We start from the raw sequence: 20,530 nt of genomic DNA on the forward strand, positions 1-20,530 counted from the left end.
ATAAGTATGTTAATATAGAGAGAACTATTTAATCAAATTCAATAAATATTATCATAGTTGAATGGATAAATGATTAGTTTTTCACAAAACGTTATAAACTAAAGGTTCGCTATAAGTGTAGTTAGGATCTTCAGAATAAATTAAAGTATCATGAACTCTCTTAGTTACGGTTGAGCAGAAATGTTGATCAGCCTTGAAAGTAAATGTGTGGTCGTTCTTCTTTACGAAATCAGGGTGATAGATTTTACAGATAACGTCACCTTTCTTTATTTGTTAGTTGGGGTAGGGATACCATTACATAGATACATCATGGTTGATAGGTTCACCAAAGACCTTTCTACCAGCATTTAAGTCAACCATCAAATTACCAATTGCAACACCATCAACTTTTACTAATTTACCGTCTTTAGGAGCAGTGATAGTGATAACTTTACCACTTTATTCAGGCTTATCGAGTTAATCTTAGATGAGTTTATAGTGAGCTAAGAATTTATCAACTGAACCACCTTGTAAAGCGCAAAGTTAATCAAAATGCTTGTGCAAATTTCCACTTAACCAGGCCTTTTTAACAGCTTCAAAGCCCTTTAATTCATCACTTTCAAGTCCGCTAACTAAGTACATTTGGAGAGCAAGGACAAAGGTAATGATAACTAAGACATCAACAGCACTTTGAACTCCGTTTTCAAATTTAACAAGACCAGGAGTGTTCTTGCAGAATTAGAGTCTTCTAACTGAGTTGCAGTATTCGCTCTTAGTGTCAAAAGCAATAATGCATTCGTAAATTTCATTAGCATTACCAATGTGTTCACCCAAGGGGAAATCCATTCTAGTGATGCAAGCTTTGCATTGAGTTCCAGTAGATTCGCATGTTCTCTTAATACTATCAGCCAATTCAGTAGCCTTTTCAATAGTTCTCATGAATGCAGAAGGACCACATTTAACATCTATTAAATTAAAGAATATATTGAGATTTAATTTAAAAATATAATTAAATAAATAAATGAATGATTAATAAATTATGGTAAAAATCTGATGTTTTTTTATTTGCTGTAAATAAATTAATTTCTACTTTTTAATTTAAAATATCTAAAATTAATTTTTTGTAAGTAAAAAAAATAATCAATTAGATTTGTCTATTTAGATGAATTATTTTTTATGCAATCAAAACTTAAATTAGTTTAATTAATAATTCTGTTGTATATCAGATCAGTTTCAATAAGAAAGTTAATTCAACAATGCTAAAGTATTATTTAAGGTAATATTTAAATAAATTGCATTATTTATATGACTTCTATTATCAGACTTCTCCTTCTAACTAATTTATGATAATTCTTTTAATATTTTATAATCTCTATTCTTTGATTTTCTATTATTCTTTCTTTATCTTTTTGAAAGAGAACAAACAAGATAAGGAAAAATGGATATAATGGCAAAAATGAAAAATCTGAAAATCTAAATGAATCAAATCGTTTTTTAAAATAGCTTCCCATATTCAACAAGTCTGTGACATGTGCTTATGGAAAATAAAAGAAATTCAAAATTTGCTTACCCATAACCAAAGCATCGAGGTCTTCAGTGAATTTCTTGGAGAGAATGGAAGCAGTAATGAGAGAGATTTCGTCTACAGTTTCAGTAACGTCTCTCATTCCGTAAATGACCTTATCAGCAGGAGCAATATCGGCAGTTTGAGTACCCATGAAGCAACCGATGCTTTACATCATTTCTTTCATCTTTTCGAAAGAAATTCCAACCAAGAATCCTGGAATAGCTTCTAATTTGTCAGTAGTACCACCAGTGTGACCTAAACCTCTACCACTAACCATGGGAGTTTTAACGCCTAATTCCATCATTAAGGGAACAAGAATGATAGAAGTCTTATCACCAATACCACCAGATGAATGCTTGTCAACTTTTCTGCCGGGAATGTCTCTGTAGTTCATTCTCTTACCAGAGGAAGCCATAGCTTGAGTCAAATAACCTCTCTCTTCAATAGTCATACCCTTGAAGTAGATTGCCATTAATAAGGCACTTAATTAGTATTCAGGCATGGTCTTGTTTGTGACTCCTTCAACCCAAGCAAAGATCTATTCCTTTGTCAATTGCTTGCCTTCCTTCTTGTCTCTAATCAAATCCTTGTAGTTAAAAGTGCTCATTTCTTTTATAGCTTAATAAGACTAATTTTTTAATTATGTTTTTCTTTTAAAGTAAGTTATCTAACCTTCCTTTTGTTGTTATAAATTTTTAATAATTTATCAAATATAATTAATTATATGTCATTATTTCACAAGATTTGCTTTGCATTTAAAATAGCTCTATACTAAATAGAGATTTCTAAATATCTTACACGACTCTGTCTGTATCTATTTAAATAGACTGAATTTATTTTCTTAATAATGCGTGATTTTTCATCGAAAATTTTTTCTTAATTATGTATGTGATTTTTTTAATTTATCTTTTCCCCAAATTCTTAAACTAAGGTTTTTTATAAAAGCAATTATTTATGATTTGCTTATCTAGCCAACAAGTCTCAGGTAGTTAACACAATTCACAGCTCATAGCAGTCTATCAGCAAGCTACTATCTGAATTAGCTCAAATCTCAACTTCATGTTAGTATTCTTTTGAAAAAAATAGCACTTTCATTTATCAATTATTTAACCAGCTTTTAGCTATAACTAAATGCATTAACAAAATGTAAAGTAAATTAAGTATTTTTTTAATTCACCCGAAGCAACTAATAATCAAGAGCATTCGATTATATTTTTACTCTGTAGATTAGTTGATTCCGAAGGAAGAAAAACTAGAAGTTGTCTTTGTAAAATAGTAATAAATAAAAAAGTTAAACAAACATAATAAACTGGTTCATAATTTATTGAAAAGTTAAGCATATCTATTAAACATAAATCAATATGTTACTTTAATTTAATTATTTTTATTTAATATAGATAGTAAAGTAGCAAGATATATATATCACAAGCATAAATAAAATACTCAATGAATTACATTCAATTACAATTTATAAAAATCTTTATGAGTCAAAAAAAAAAATGTTCAAAAAAACATTTACAATGATGATGAAAGATATTTAAAGTAAGACAAAGTATTTTGTTTCAAAGTATCTTAAAAACTTAAAAGCCACGTAATTGACATAAATATTTAAAAGGGTGGAGTAAAAAAAATACCAAAAATAAGTATAAAATTTTTAGTATAGATTGTGAGAAAAATTAGATTAGGCCTTTGGGATTTTATTGATGAAAGAAAGTAAAATTGATTGATTTGATAGATTTCTGGTAAAATCAATTGAATATTAGAAATATTGGCAAAACAATTTTTTGTTGGATCAAGAGCAATTGTAAGGAGAATCTATTTAGAATATCTAAAGAAAAAAATATCATTAAGTTATTCTAATTGAATAAATAAATTTGAAAGCTAACAAACAAACCAATTAATTTTTACGTGCTCAATTTTGATAGGAATTATTAAAAGTAAAATAAGAAAAGGATAGTAAAAGTGTAAAGGAACCTCTAGAACAGAGTATTACTTTTAATTTAATTATACATACTAAAACATTGCATAGCATTATTAATATTTCAGATTTTTCTTGCGTACTTTGATTTCCCTTTTAATTCATCCCTGTTTATCTGGTATGTTATCAATACCTTGTTTATCCATATCTGATTAGAAATTTTATCTCTTCTAATCATAAAAATACTCTTCCTAAAAAGCCCTCCTTCAAAAGTCAACTTTTATTTAGATATTACTAAAATCATCGAATTAGATCAAGGATAGATAACAAAAATGTTATAAGTAATATCAAAAGTATAGAATTGTCAAAGTTATAACAATATAACTTTATTACATTCAGCTTAACTACAATGATAAGTAAATACCTTTGATGTAAAGACCAGGCCCCCTTTATTAATTTAATCACTGTAAAGCTAATAAAAAAATAAATAAATTAATTAATTAATTAATTAATAGATAAATAGATATTTGGATCAACTTCACGAATTAAATAAATAATGACTTAATTTATTTACTAATCTCTTTATTAAATTTGTCAAAGATATTTTTCTAAAAGAAGATTGATTATGTTTTCATCAAATTTCTAATAAAAAACATGTTAAAAATCTCTTTAAATCAAAAACACAAACAATTATCTAAGCATTTTAAAATTCTTAAACTAATCAATAAAATTGTTCATTCTAAATCATGTTGAATAAATAAATAAATTAAGAATAACTTCAATAAATTACAAACTTTTACTCAAATATAATATAAATCTTCTCAATCAATTATTTATTTTTTTAGCCTTAAGAAATTTCATCTTTTTTAAACACAATTTAAAAATTTTATATCAATTAATAATTTTAAATGTAAATTTTGAAGATCTATCTTGTATAAATTAGATTTCAAGTAAGTATATTTAAATAAAAATTATTTTTTATTTGCTCTATTACAATTTAAATTCTATTAAATGTAGCTTTTTTCAATATATTTCAATTTAATTAATTTAGTTATTTATTAAGATAAAAATATTTTAATTAAATCAAATTATTATTGATCTTTTATTTGCACTTTAAAAAAACTAAAGAAACAATTAGAATTTCTTATTAGTATATTACAAATAATCAAGAAAATTTAATAAATTCTAATTAATACCTTATTTTTATATCTCAATTTACATAAATTGGATATAAAATAAAATAAAAATAGAATATTTTATTTTAGAATAAATACTTACTTTTCAATTTAATATTATTTAGAATACTTAAAAAAATATTCATAAATATTTAATATTTCATATTAATAGATAAAATTTATATATATCGCTATTAACTAATATTTAAAACTATTTCGCTAAATATAAAAAAAAAAAAAATATTAGTAAAGCATTATATGTTTCTTCAAATATATCTTCATTTCATAAAACAAAATAATATTCAATATGTTTTTAGAATAATTTTTATTAGCATTTTAAATATAGATATTTAATCATTAATTAAAGAACTAAATTGGTTTTAAATATTTAAAAGTTAAATTTCCTTATATTCAATTAAAATATTTATCCTATTTTATTTATTTAAATAGTTTTTTTTTAATTTAATATTATAAAATGGTGTTTTTAAATATAATAATGATTAAATATTTTTTATTTATTTATAAATAAGTTGATGATTTTAATTTTTAGAATTAAAATTGGAATTTGTGGCGCCATTCAGAAAATTCTTTAGATTTACAACTAATTGAATTTAAATGCAATTTACTAATTCTCATTACTTTTTACAAGAAAATTTAAACTCATATTATGAAATAAAAAGTATTACTTATTGAAGTGGCAATTAATTAATTAATTATTTATTTATTTGTTAATATTAACATTATACCTATGTAGCAACGAGTCATTTATTATTGTGTTATATTATATTTTAACTATTCATTTAAAGATATAAATCAAAAAGTGTATTGAGTCTTTTAATAAAAAATGAAAATTTTTTGTACAAATATTATATAAATCATCAAATAAAATGAATCAATTTTTAAATTTTGTTAAAATTTATGGAATAAAATGTTTTCATCAGATTAAGTTAATATATTAATTGTATTTTTTAACTATTTGAGGCATTTATAGCTTTATTTGTTGGAATACATTATTAATATATAAATTAATCATTATTAATAATCAGCTTTGATAGCTAAAAAAAATGGAAATAAACATCAAAATAAACAAAGGGAAATGATTTTTTTTCTTTTTGATATATTAAACTCAAAAGAGAATACTTTTACACACACTATATAACTCGAAAATATTGATAATAAATATGGGGTCTTTCTTTATCTACCTAGTTTGAATGAAGATTAAGCGTATAAAATTTATTTTAATTAATTATTAGACACAGGATAATGAGAGAGAAAGTCACTCAAATGTAATCAAAATACATGTTTTAAAAAACACTTTAAAAGATTGGCTACAGTTGGTGGCCTTTCTCACTCCTTATTGACTTGTCTAAGTTGTTTGTTTTTAATTTAATCTGCAAATAAATAATAGATTTTCTGCTCTTCATTTGTTTGTTTTTATGCTTTAATTTGTTTGTTTGTTAGTTAGTTAGATAGATGAGATTTTGTTTATAAATTCATCTTGAGGCGCTTATCAGACTTAGACTTGCCACATTATAATCAAGAATAGATAGATTTTGGATTTTTAATTCCTCAAAGGTCTTGAGAAGCTTGACCTCTAGATTCAGTCTTCTTGGACTTAGAGGGCAAGAGCATGGGGTTAATGTTGGGTAAGACACCACCATCAGCAATAGTAGTGTTAGCCATGAGTTTATTTAATTCTTCATCGTTTCTGATGGCCAATAAAATGTGTCTGGGGACGATTCTGGTCTTCTTGTTGTCCTTAGCAGCGTTACCAGCCAATTCAAGAACTTCAGCAGCCAAGTATTCTAAGACGGCAGCCAAGTAGACGGGAGCACCAGTACCAACTCTTTCAGAGTATCTACCGTGCTTCAAGAATCTGGAAATTCTACCGACGGGGAATTGTAAACCAGCTCTAGCGGATCTAGAGACTTGCTTGGATGAAGCGGTTTTACCTTTAGCTTTTCCTCCCTTACCAGTTGTTGACATTTTGCTTTTATTTGTTTTCTTTTAATAAAATTTAGGTTTTATAATTTTTAGGTTTTATTATTTATTCATATGATTGCAGAATCTTTTAATTTCCTTTTCAAAATTATTCAATTATCCAATCTTCCACCTTTTAGCCAATCAGATTTCAGATCTATCTCAGATTGGATTTCTTTAGATCAATCAATCAATTTATTTAATATGTGAATGTATGTATATATTTATGTATATAGACATTCATTCTATCTACAAAATTATTCAATCAATGACGAATCACCTTCATTTATTAATTCAAATATAATCTCTTTCAATTTTTGCTTAAGCAAAATGAATAAATAAACAAACATTTATTTTAAGACACACAAATAAATAAATAAATATTCCTTAACTCAAAGATTTTTCAATTTTTAAATATTTTCTTTTCTTCATTCATTAATATTTCTTTTTAATTTGTTTGAATTAATTTTAATTTTTGGAATGCCTCATAATTTTTCCCTGAAATATATTATCCACTTACTAACTAACTAACAACCAAACAATCAAGCTCATTTTTTCAAATTAATTAAAAACACACCATGATGATTTAATTAAAATAAACAAATATAAAAAGATTGAAATAAGAAAAAAAAGATAAAAAATATAAATATACTTACAAACTTTCAAAAAATTTAATTTAAATTATTTGTAAAGTATTTATTTATTAATTAATTAGCTCAAAGTTAAAAGAATACTAATTTCTTTATCTATTTATATATCTATTAATTCTATTATAATTTTAAATTATTTAAGGATTCGATGTCATCAAATAATATATAATTTATAAAATTTTTTACTATTTACTTTTAATTGATATTTCTATTTCAAAATATTTATTACATAATATTACTTTATAATTATTTAATGTAAAATATTTTAAATTTAAATATTAATAAATCAATCTATATTTTAACTAAAAATTATTAACATGAAGAAATACTAAAATAAAACAAATTTTATAATTAAATATTACAAACAAATAGAATATTTAAAATTAAAAAAAAGTATTGAATAATTAAAGTAAAAAAGTTAAAACTAATTATTAAAAAAAATTTGAATTAATAAATAAATAACTTTTCTCTTTTTATCTACTTAAAATTTATATTAATTAAAATATTTATTAAGTAAAATAAACATATATCTTGTAAATTAGAATTGTTTCATTAAAAATATTAGGAATTTCCTTAGCCAAATAAAAAATTATCAAATGATTGTTATTTAAATATTTTACAAGTATAATTAATTTATTTTGAAATAAATATCCTTTTATGTATGCTATTTTTGTGAGAGCGTTTTTACCTGTAAAAAATTAGAATTAAAGAGATGAATAAATAAATACATGTATTTATTGTTTAATAATTTAAAATTACTTGAAAAATATTTTGTAATATTTTACACTAGAAATAGCAGATAAAATATGAAATGGATTAAACAAATAATTAATTAATTAATATATCTATTTGATAAAGGAACTGATTTTTTCAAAGAAGAGTTAAGGTTATTAATAATAAAAAGAGTTATTAAAAGTTATAAAGGTTTATAAAGCAAATATAGTAAATTAAAACATTTATAGTAAGAAATTCAACTATAAAGATCTATTAATATATCCATTAAACAATAGGAATTTCTAATAATCTAAGTATAATTAACATCAATATAGCAAGATAACTCTATAATTATTCTTAAATATAATTTTATTGAGATAATTCAGTTACAAATTAAGAAAAAAACCATATTTAACTCAGTAATTGAAGAAAAATAAGACAAATAGCAAACTCATTAAAAATGCAGAATTGTAAAAAATTTAAGAAATATCTTTGAATATTTTTAAAATTAATGTTTATTTTAATTCTTAAAAATTAATTTATTAGATGGATCACGAAATCAGCTGAAACCCATATCAAATTAATATTCACAAAATTAATCTCCATTAAGCAAAAACCCTAAATGTAACTAGAGTTTATTTGTATAATTATCCTTTAAGTTTCAAAAATAAATAGCTTTTGTTCTAAAAAGTTATAAAATAACAATTAAAATCTTTTTATCAAAAATATTAGCAATGAACGCAATTAAATCTCAAATGTTCACTGTAGAGAGCTATGGTATTTATTTATTAACTTATTTATTTGAAATTTTTTCACTTTGGCTCAATATTTTCATTTAATTTAAACAATGTTAATTATATTCTTTGTAGAAATTGGAAGCTGAAATTGAGGCAAAATAAATAGATTAGTTTGTTGATTTGAATAACATTTTATTTAAAATAAAATAACAGTTGATAGATATAAACATGCGTTTAAGGAGGGAAATGAGGTCAAAAATAGAGATTGGTAAGGACTGGTTAAAGCAAATGAATATCTAAGGGAGTGTTTGAGAGATTTAAACTTTTAAATAAGCAAAAAAGTAGAGAAGTAAAGAGATCAAATTTATTAGAAATTTACTAGTCAATCAGCAAGTGGTTCATTAGCTAAAAAGTCAGAAGAGCAAATTATTGAATAGTAAATAGCTGTTCTGAACTAAGAGTATAAAAATAATAGCTTTATTTTAATTCAGCAGGAAAAGGAATTGAAAAATATAGATAGCAAGTTAATGAATGTAAGTTAGAATCAGCAGTTTTCCTTAATGTAAAAAATAGAGCAATTGCAAGATAGTATAAAGAAAGAAAGGTTAGAAATTAAGTAAAATAGGCAATTTAACTTTTTAGAAGGAAAGTATCTAGATAATGTTGTAAATAATAACTAATTGCCTAAGGTTGTTGAAATGTAATAAAGTAAGTAATTAGATTCTTTGAAACTGCAGAATACTAACTAAAAATTAAGAGAGTAAATCAATAAGAAAGAAGAAATAATTAATGAGTATGCTAAAAAGATATAATCAATTGATAAGGATTTCAGAGAAGCATTATAAAATGAAAAGCAATTCAAAATTGTGGACTAAGAATTATTGGCTAAGATTAAAATCTAAAGAAAAAAGGTATAGTAATTGGAGGATAATATTGAATTGATAAAACACAATATGGATAGAGAGAAAATGCGTTTTGATGGCATTTAAAGAGATCTCAAAACACTCATTTAGCACACAGATGATAAAATAAACGATATAGAAATGAAAACGAGATAAATAAATAATGATCTTGCTTAATTAAGGTAAGTAGGAACTGAGGTTTCTCCTACCTTCTAGTAGCGATTCCCACAAGAAGACATTAGGGTTAGTTAATTTGATGAAAGAGAAAATAATTAGCAATTCTCAAGTGTTTAAAGCTCAAAATAATAGAGTAGAAACGTGCAAAGTTCTCCAATTAAACCTTCAAGTTCTAAATCTAAATCATAGAAAAGTCTTGTAAAACCTGATAAAATATCTTCTAATACTAATTTAAAACCTAAAAATGTCAACAAAAGCACAGATGATTTTTCCGAACTACAAAAGAATCAACCTGAAGCTCATCAATAAAAATACTCTGAATCTAAGCCAAATTTTACTTAAAAGAAAAACAAAATAGGCAAAAATGATGATTTTGAAGATGAATTTGTTTAAAATTAAGAAAAAGCACTACAAAAATAATAAGTTTAAGATGTTGAAAAGAATAAATAAGATATTAGTGGCATTGAAGTTGGCGAAGATGATATTGAAAATAGCAATATTAAATCCAAGCCTTAACTTACTCCAATAAAATAATAGCAAAAATAATCACAAGAAGCACAAATAAATATAAAAGAGAAATAAAACGAGACAGAGCATCAATTAAAAGAGAATCAAATTGAAAATGTAGAAAAATAAGTTGTTGAATAATAAATACAATAATAATAGCATGAAAGCCAAAAGGTAATTAAAAAATAAAATAGTGATTTAGATGACTAATAAGATTAGAATTAAGATATTTAACATAAAAAACAAGATGATAAAATACAATATAATCATCATTCTTTATAGTAAGTCGAAAAATAACATATTTAATAAGAAGCTTAGAAATAAGCTGCCTAGTAAGAGGTAAAAAAAAAGCCTTTAAAAGTAGATTCAGGCATGCAGTTTGATCATGATAGTCCAAGTAATAAATAGCATAATAAACAAGAAAAAGATATGAATAGACTTAATACTGAAGATATTCAAAATCAAATAACCGAAATAAAGAACAGTAGCAAGGAAGAAAAAGCACAAAATATAAAAAGTATTCAAGACTAATTAAGCGAGATACATAATAATATAAATAAAATAGAATAATAATCTGTTAAGAATGATAATAAGTCTTTGAATAGCATAAGCAATTAAAATACTGCACAATAGAACAAAAATTTGCAGTAAAATGGAGTAACTAAAAAAGGAGAGGATGATATTGATTTGGATGAAGATCTTGATAAAATAGAAGAAGAAATAAGAAGATTAGAAGAAGAAATGTAGAATAAAGACAAACAAACTCAACAAAAAGAAAATTAAGAGGAAAACATTTAATAAAAGTAGCCTTCTAAGGTAGAACTAGCACCTATTAAAAAACCAGCAGTAAAAAAAGAAACTTCCTTTACACAAACTGATTAAGCCGAAAATAAAAATGAAATTTTCTAATACAAAAACAAAGAAAGTCTCTCTAATATTAAAGAAATACATGAAACCAACCAGCAAAAATCAAAAGTTAGTATGAATCAACAAGAACCAAACAAAAGGAACTCTTAAGTTTAGTTAAATCCTATTTCATAGTAAAACCAAATTGATTAACATCAAAACTAAAATTCAAAAAAGAGCTTGCCTCATCTTGAGCCCATAAAACAACCTCTTTAAAACAATAAATAATAAAAGAGTAAGATCAATTACGATGATTTAGATTTTGACGATTCTGCTGATCTGCTCGATGATGCTCATACAAACAAAAATTAAAATAACCCTAAAAGCAGCCAAAATGACATAAAAAACCAATCTAACTAAAATATTTAAGCTAATAATGCTTAAGTCTAGAATATTAAAGCAAACAATAATAACCAAAATCATAATAATTTTAAAAATGATGACTCATTTGATTTGGACCTATTATAAGACTCAAATGTTAAAAAAAACGAGCAAAAAACTAGTTAAAAATAAATTTAATATTAGTAATAATCACAGAGCAATATTCAATAATAGCAAAATAGTAAAAATAACAATAACAATAACAAAGATTTAGATTTAGAATTTTTCGACTGAAAAATTCCTTTTTTCATTTTTGCTTGAATTAAATATCTATCTATTCAAATAGTTTACATGTCTATTTTATTTGTTTAATTTTATAATCAACTCCATTAATCCATCCATCCATCCATTCATCTACACTCTTATATTCTTCCATTCAATTTTATTCGAAAAAGATTAAGAGAATATTATTTATTTATTAAACATAAAAAAAGCTTACTTTATAATACCATAAACTCACCATTAAAAAGAGTAAATGTGTAAATAAATTACTTTTAACATTATTTTAGAACCTCTTAAATTTTTGGTAATTAATTAAAAGTTAAAAAGATAGAGATGTTATGGGATATAAAATTTAATTTTTAAGAATAGATTTATGTTATCTATTAGTTTGAAAATTAAAAAGATATTTAACTTACAGTTTTGAATTGTAGTTTATTAATAAATATATTAAAGCATTCTTTAGTGATACTTGTGATTTATATATTAATTAATGATCTACAAAGCATTGCTTATTTTTTAATTAGGTGAATATGATTTAATATGAAATGAAGGAGGAAAATTTTAAAGTAAAGATTATTTGAAGGAAATTTATTTTGTGAATTTTGTTGAATGAATTAAATAAAATTTTGAGGGATTTATTAGAATAAAAAGGATTTTTGTGTTATTTAGTTTTTACCAAGATATTTTTCCTGATCAAATCTTAATTTTTTGAATTATATCAAATTATGAGGAATTCTATGATGTTAAGTAATTAATATTTTAGTTTTATTAATAAATAAATAAATCAATAACTAGACAAATATTTATTCTGTAGTTAATATATATTTATTTATATACTGATCATGTTTTTAAGTTAATAAAGTATCAATTATGCAGACATAAATGATTTTGCAACCTAGCTAATCATTTAAAATCCTCACTACAAAAACTTGAGGATCATTTTTAATGAAAAATAGTAATTTAAGCTTCTTCATTTTGCATTTTATTTTTAATATTTTGATTCATGCACTTTATATATTTATGTTTAATTGAAAATGATATTACTCATTCATTTTGGAATTATAAACTTATTTGAACTATTTTTTATTAGTTTAATTGAAAAACTGAAGGATCAAACTTTCATTTTTAGATTGTAAGATGAATAATTAAAGGTTGAAAAATAAATAAATGCCATCATTTGTAATAATGAGACAAAATTATTCCTTGATCAGATTATAGATTTCAAAAAATCAATACAAAAACTGCATTCTTATGAATGTTTTTTAGAAATATATGGTTATTACTTGCTAGAGACTAAAACTGAATCTTAAAGATATTTTGTTATTGAGTCTGAAGTATACTCTTTTGGAAGCATCAATTATGAAGATAGCAATATAAATTAGTTTTTGAACTACATTCAAAAATTTTTAAATAATTAGATTTCTGATAAACTATTAAATAAAAAATTAGCTTTATCAAAAAATATTTGCTATTGCTCAGGATATAATAACTCACTATAAGTGAAATTAAATATAATAGATCCATAATTTATTGAAGAGAAGGAAGATGAATCTGTAAATGGTAGTGTCCAAAAAGAGTCTCAGAGCAAAATGAAAGTAGAATTATCAAGAATTTTTGTAGCTGCATCAAAATTTGAAGAATATTTCAATTAAAATCACTCTGATTTTTCTCAGCAATACTTTCCAATCATAGATTATTTAACATAAGAAATAAAAAATAAGAATATTTCTTATTTTAAAATTTCTACTTTAAGCAGACAAGAATTGATATTGATTTCATTAAATTAGTTAGATGAAAAGTAAGTATGTTAATTCTTTTATATTGATGATAAGTTAAAATTAAAATCGGATCAGTTTCAACTACTTCACAAAGTTGCTAAAAAGGATACAAATTAAGATTTTCAATTTATTCAAGGTAAAGAAAATGAGCCTTGCTTTTTTAAAGTAAGATTTAGAAATTTTAAGTAAAATATCTTGGTTTTGAAAACTAATTTATAGATTTCATAAAGCATATTAGATATTGCCAAGATAATTAATCATTTGTATGATTTATATTAAATTAGTGGCGTTTTGAAGTTGCAATTGAATAAAAAAATTAATAAAACAGTCGAAGCAATTCAAAACTTTATATCAACCTTAGCCAGCAAGTTTAAATGCTTTTAAATCAATAAAAATAAAAATCCTGTCCAAATTATTTAGAAAGACATCAATCTGTTAAATAATTTTTTTAATCAAGTTGATTAATAAGCCATTTTAGAGTTTGATTCTGAATACCAAAAAGAGAGAGAACTTTATTACAAAAGTTTGTGCAATTACCTTAAGAAAATCAATGCTGCATTAGTTTTAGAATAGGATAGGAATAATGTAAAAATTACAAAAAATTGGTAGATCCAACTCTAATACAAAAAATTAATCAAAGATGAAAGTATTTTTAGTTAAATAAATATTTTAAAGGTAGATTTGAAGGATAAATAAGATACAAATAAATTTATAGAAATCTACAACTTTTCAAACATTAAATCTTTGAAATTAATGTATTGCTTTTTTGATTTGCCATAGTTAATATCTATAAACTTTGATAATATTCAACTTTATCAAAATATTCTGTAGAACTTACAAGACCTTCCTTTTTGGGAATTCCTTAAAAGCATTACAATCAAATACACTAAAAATGAAATTTTTTATAATCTTCCATCCAGAATATGCAGCTCTATTTTATTATATATTGCTATTAAAAACTAATTAGCTAGAGTAAAGTTTCTTAAAGATCTAAAATTAGAATTTACATAATTTTTGGTTGAAGTTGATAAAATTTTATTTCTTATACTTTTACACTTTAATAATGATAAATAAAGCAATCAGATAAATCCTCTACTAAAATAAGGATAAACTTAACCTGCTTAAGCACTTAAATTATTTGAGTAACAATAATACTAGTAGCAGCAACAAAATTAATAAGAAGGCGGTAGCTCATTTTCAATAGATTAAAATAACTAGACTAAAAGTATCTTTTAAGTTCAAGAATAATAAAATAAATAAGAAACAAAGATAAAGAGCTCTCTGTTCTAAAATTCAGCAAGTAACTTATTTTCTCAAGGATAAATACAACCAAATATATTTGATAAATCATTTAAAGAATTGAAAAATGTAGAAAGCTAATAGAGTTTGAATGGTGTATAATCTTAGTTAAAAGATTTAAAATGTTTCATCTAAGAAAAATAAACTAATCTAGAAAGCAGCTAGCCTCCAAATTTTAATATTTTTGAATAAAATGGTAAAACAAAATAAAATAACAATCAAATTAATAACAGCTTGTTTGAGAAAAGCAACAAAAATGTATTTAATGACCTTGAAAACGAAGAAGAGAGCAGCTATAAAAAAAAGAGAATCAATAATGAATTGAATTTGCATTAAAAATTCGAGCATTAATTGAGCTCAATTATATATGATAATTAGAGACTAATTACCAACTGTTCCTAAACATAAAACATGCTTACATTTGAGTACGAAAACGAAAAATTTAAATAAATAGGAAAATTAAAGGTTGTGTCATAGATTGCTAATAATAAGCAGGAATTTATCTCATTTGAATGTGATAATAGAGAAAATATTGATTGCTATTTTATTTAAACTAAAAGGTAGATTTGTGATCCGATTCTAGTTGAGAAATGGCAACTTTTTTCAATTTAATCTGAAATTTTCTAAAAAATAATTGGATAGAGCTACAAACCAGGATGTTGTCATCATTAATACAATTTATTAATAGGATAGCTATACAAATAGTAGCAACATCTAGAGCATCTTAGCTTAAGTATATGTGTCTGTGATTATATGATTGAAAACAACTCTTTTTAGCTCTACTTTGACACTCAGTTGCATAATAAGCTTAGAAGCTTAGCTTTAGTTATCAATAAGAATTATTCTTCTCAATACAATTTAGTTTCGAAAAGCATATTTAAGCAAATAAAACATCTCAATAATTTAAATATCCTAAAACTCAAGTTCCAAGATTTAGCACTAAATAAAAACTTCACTATTCTAAAAAAACAGAAAAGACTCGTAACCCTTATAATTTAATGATTCTCCTGGCTGGAATCTTTTATTAAAATTTATCACCATTCATTCTTATTTATACAAAAAATTTATATAAGTTTGTTTTGCATATTTTGTTTGAATTTGATAATAATCTAAAGGAGGGTGTTAAAATTTTAAAAAAATCAATTCATTAAAAAAAATATATCTTCAGAAACTTTATTTTGACTGCCCAAACCCTGCCCAAAAAGTTAATTCATACCCTCTTGTGCCTTGCATCAATTTATTTTATATACTTTTATTCAATAAAATTTAATTACTTTTTGAAATTTACTTATTTATTTATTTATACTTAGCTTAACTAAAAAATTAATGTAATTTAAAATATTTGTAATTAAATGCCTGCCATTCACTTATCTAATCGTATTTCAAAGCTGCTAGATTTTTGAATGGCATTCTCTATAATAAATTTCAAAGTTTAATTAATCAATAAAGATGTAAAACTTTTTATTTAAGTTTTTATAAATTTTTTTTGTGAGCATTTTCTTTGCTGAGTTCAATCAACAAAACTACATATCCTATTTATTCTAATTAATTCCCAAAAAAGTTATTTGTCCTCAAATTTTTTTCCTGATTAAATCTTGAATTTTTGAATTATATCAAATCAAGAGGACATTTATGATATTAAATAATTATTATCCATATATTATCTTTAATGATAATAAATAAATAAATAAATAAATAAATAAATAAATCAATTAAAAACAAGACATAGTTTATTCTATAGTAAATATATATTTAATTATATATTGATCATGTTTTCTAGTTAGGAAAGTATAAATTAAAAAGACATAAGTGACTTTGCAAGCTAGCTAATCGTTCAAAACCCTCACTACAAAAATTTGAAAATTATTAATAATGAAAAAGGGTAATTTAAGATTCGTTTGTTTTATGCATTTTTATTCTTGATTTTTATTTTAACATTAATATTATTTTTAAGTTTATACAAAATAAATTTAAACTCTTGATTGATTGATTGATTATTTTGGTATTCTAAACTTAATAGAACAATCCATTTTTTATTAGTTTAATAGAAAAATTGAGGAACCAAACTTTCATATTTAGATTGTAAGATGATCAATTAAAGGTCGAGAAATAAATAAATGCGATCATTTGTAATAATGAAACTAAATCTGCTATAGATCAGATAGTAGATTTCAAAAAATCAATACAAAAACTGTACGGCTATGAGTGCTTTTTAGAAGTTTATGGTCAATACTGGCTAGACATCAAAACAGAATCTTAGAGATATTTTGTTATTGAGACAGAAGTATACTCTTTTGAAGATATTAATTATGAAGATAAAGATATCACTTTGTTTATGTGCAACATTCAAAAGCTTTTAAATAATCAGATTTCTAATAAACTATTAAATCAAAAATTAGCTTTATAAAAAAATATTTGTTATTGCTTAGGAAATAATAACTCATAAAAAGTAAAATTAAATATAATAGATCCTTAATTTATTGAAGAGAAAGAAGATGATATCAAATCTGCTAGTGAAAGTGCTCAAAATGAATCTCAGAACAAACTGAAGAAAGTAGAATTATCAAGAACTTTTGTAGCTGTATCTAGATTTGAGGAGTATTTCAACTAAAATTATTCTGATTTCTCACAGTAATACTCTCCAATCATAGATTTTTTAAAATAAGAAATAAAAAATAAGAATATTTCTTACCTTAAAATTTCTACTTTAAACAGACAAGAGATTATATTGAAGTCTTTAAATCAACTACATGAAAAGTAGGTGAGTTAAATCTTTTATCTTGATGATAGCTTAGATCTAAAAAAAGACCAGTTTTAATTTCTACAAGAAATTGCTTGTAAGAATTTTAATTCAGATTTTTAGTTTGTTGAAAGGAAAGTAGATGAAGCATGCTTTTTTATAGTTAGATTTAGAAACTTTAAGCAAAATATTTTGGCTTTAAAAAATAATTAATAAATTTCACAAAACATAGTAGATATTTCCAAGATAATTAATCATTTATATGATTTGTATTAAATTAATAGATTTTTGAAGTTGCATTTAAAGAAAAATATTAATAAAATAATTGAAGCAATTTAAAATTTTAAATCAATTTATGCTCAATAGTTTAAATTCTTTCGATCCAGCAAAATTTAAAATCCCATTTAAATTATTTAAGAAGATATCTAATTGCTTAATAAGTTATTTAATCAACCTGAACAGTAAATTGTTTAATTTTTTAATTCTGAATACCGAAATAAGAGAGAAATTTATTACAAAAGTTTGAATGATTGCCATTAGAAAATAAATGCTGCAATAATTCTAGAAAATGAAAGCAATCATGTAAAAATAAATAAAAAATTTGAAGTCTAACTCGAATACTATAAACTGATCAAAGACGAAAGTGTATTAAGTTAAATTGATATTTTAAAGATAAATTTAACTAATTATTAAAAGACTAATCAATAATTCATATAAATCTACAAATGCCCTCACATAAAATCTCTAAAATTATATGACTTTATTAATTTTTCATTTGAAATATCTCATAACTTTAGCAATATCTTATTTAACCAAAATATTCTGTCAAATTTACAAGATGCTCCTTTTTGGGAATCCCTCTAAAGCATTTCAATAGTATAAAATATGACTAATAAATATGATGTATGCAGTTCTATTTTATTTTACATTGCTATAAAAAGTTAATTGGCTAGAGTAAAGTGCCTTAAGCAGCTCAAAATAAATTTTACACCATTTTTGAGTGAAGTTAATGATGATTTGTGCTTATTTTTATTACAACATAAAAATGATAAATCAAACATTCCTAATAATTCTCTACAAAAATAGTATGAGGATTAACACATTTAAACACATAAATTATTTGAATAACAACAACAAAAATAACAACAACAACAACAATAACAACAACAACAACAATAGCAATAATAATCACAATAGCATTTGCATCAATAATTAAAAAATAGCTTATTTTTAAATGATTAGAACATCTAAACAAAAAATATCTTTTAAGTACAAGAATAATAATAGAAATAAGAAGTAAATATTAACAATTCACTGTTCTAAAATTCAGCAAATAATATATTTTCTCAAGGATAAGAGCAAAAAAATATATTTAATCAATCGAAAGTATCAAATAATATTGAAAGCTTATAAACTTAAAATGGTCCATAATTTTAATTAAATAATTTAAAATCTTTCATTTAAGAAAAATAAATGAAACTAGAAAATACTTAGCTTCCAAATTTTAATACTTTTGAATTAAAGACTAGAGAAAAATAAAATGACAGCCAAATTAATAGTAGTTTATTTGAGAATAAAAACAAATATGTGTTTAAAGAAAATGAGTATAAAGACGACAAAGGAAGAAAAAAAAAATTAAGAAATTTCCTTTATGAAGACAAAAAAGATGACAAATATAATGAAGAATATAAAAAGTATTAAATGTAGTAAACATTTATAAAATATTATTTGAGGAAACAAGTTACAAATTACTCCATCAAAGAAAATATGCTTATCTATGAGTATGAAAGTGAACATTTTTAATAATTAGGAAGACTAAAAGTTGTATCATAGATTGATAATACTAAGCAGGACGTTTTATCATTCGAGTGTGACAATAGAGAAAAGCTTGATTGTCATTTAATTATGAGTGAAAAGCAAGATTTTGATTAATTTCTTGTAGATAATTGGTAAATTTTTTCAATTTAATCTGAAGTTTTCAAAAAATTAATTGGATAGAGCTACAAACCAGGATGTTGTCACTATTAATTCAATTTATTAATAGGATAGCTATACAAATAGTAGCAACATCTAGAGCATCTTTGCTTAAGTATATCTATTTGCGATTATATGATTTAAAATAACTGTTTTTAGCTCTAATTTGACGCTCAGTTGCATAATAAACTTAGAAGCTTAGTTTTAGTTATAGATAAAAATTATTCTTTTTCTAAATAAAATTTAATTGAAAAATGTATATTTCAGCAAATAAAACATTTAGAAAATTTAAATATCCTAAAGCTTAAGATTGAAAATGTTGAACAATGTTAAAATACTATGAAAAAATTAAAAAGACTAGTAATCCTTACCAAATGATTGATTATTCTGAGATATTCGTTAAATATTTATTATTATTCTTGATTTATATGGATGGATAGAAAGTATATGTTTGACAATAAGTTTAAATTCAATTATGTAAATTGATCCTATTTAAGATTGCTCAATATTTTATTTAATTGAACATTTATTTAAAGAGATTTAATTTACTATAAAATTCTTTAATTGCTTTCAAAATTTAGTCTGTTATTTATTTAAAGACTATTCTTATCTTCTTAATATATTTATTTCATAAGCATATCTTTAAAAATTATTTTAATATTTTGGTCAATTTTAGCACTTTTAAAATAGGCAAAGACACTTAATTTATTTTTATTTAGTTAATTTTCACATAATACAAGTTCATAAACTTAGACTTTTTTAAAATTAATTATTAAGATTTTTATTTCATCATCAATATTTTTTTTGCAAAAATATTGCTAATTGCAGATTTTTTTTTTTGTGATAGAGAGATAAATAGTGATAGGTTACACCTTTTACTATTTATCTTTCTAATAAAAATTAATATAATATTAAAAAAATTTA

General features: G+C 23.0%; 5 protein-coding genes across 5 annotated transcripts; 3 read left to right on the plus strand and 2 right to left on the minus strand. All coding sequences in view use genetic code 6, as the record gives it.

Annotated features, from left to right (window-relative positions):
- Window positions 1-81: 81 nt before the first annotated feature.
- On the minus strand, window positions 82-2,153 carry TTHERM_00790780 (pyrimidine-nucleoside phosphorylase; the record flags this gene model as incomplete). Its single annotated transcript, XM_001026176.3, has 2 exons — window positions 82-944; window positions 1,550-2,153. 2 exons carry the CDS (start codon window positions 2,151-2,153, stop codon window positions 82-84), a joined length of 1,467 nt encoding a protein of 488 aa, XP_001026176.1.
- A 4,055-nt stretch (window positions 2,154-6,208) lies between these two features.
- TTHERM_00790790 (histone H2A) lies at window positions 6,209-6,625 on the minus strand (the record flags this gene model as incomplete). The annotated part of the gene is made up of 1 exon (XM_001026177.3): window positions 6,209-6,625. The coding sequence occupies one exon, from the start codon at window positions 6,623-6,625 to the stop codon at window positions 6,209-6,211; it is 417 nt and encodes a 138-aa protein (XP_001026177.1).
- A 1,818-nt stretch (window positions 6,626-8,443) lies between these two features.
- TTHERM_00790800 (hypothetical protein) lies at window positions 8,444-11,827 on the plus strand (the record flags this gene model as incomplete). Its single annotated transcript, XM_001026178.2, has 4 exons — window positions 8,444-8,453; window positions 8,530-8,607; window positions 8,716-8,760; window positions 8,934-11,827. The coding sequence occupies 4 exons, from the start codon at window positions 8,444-8,446 to the stop codon at window positions 11,825-11,827; spliced, it is 3,027 nt and encodes a 1,008-aa protein (XP_001026178.2).
- Window positions 11,828-12,555: 728 nt separating this feature from the next.
- Window positions 12,556-15,894, plus strand: TTHERM_000790809 (transmembrane protein, putative; the record flags this gene model as incomplete). Its single annotated transcript, XM_012800617.1, has 2 exons — window positions 12,556-12,770; window positions 12,906-15,894. The coding sequence occupies 2 exons, from the start codon at window positions 12,556-12,558 to the stop codon at window positions 15,892-15,894; spliced, it is 3,204 nt and encodes a 1,067-aa protein (XP_012656071.1).
- Window positions 15,895-16,661: 767 nt separating this feature from the next.
- On the plus strand, window positions 16,662-19,984 carry TTHERM_00790810 (hypothetical protein; the record flags this gene model as incomplete). Its single annotated transcript, XM_001026179.2, has 2 exons — window positions 16,662-16,774; window positions 16,933-19,984. 2 exons carry the CDS (start codon window positions 16,662-16,664, stop codon window positions 19,982-19,984), a joined length of 3,165 nt encoding a protein of 1,054 aa, XP_001026179.2.
- Between the last annotated feature and the right edge of the window lie 546 nt (window positions 19,985-20,530).

The sequence above is a fragment of the Tetrahymena thermophila genome (genome assembly GCF_000189635.1).
Source record: "Tetrahymena thermophila SB210 genomic scaffold scf_8254047, whole genome shotgun sequence".
Lineage (NCBI taxonomy): Eukaryota > Ciliophora > Oligohymenophorea > Hymenostomatida > Tetrahymenidae > Tetrahymena > Tetrahymena thermophila.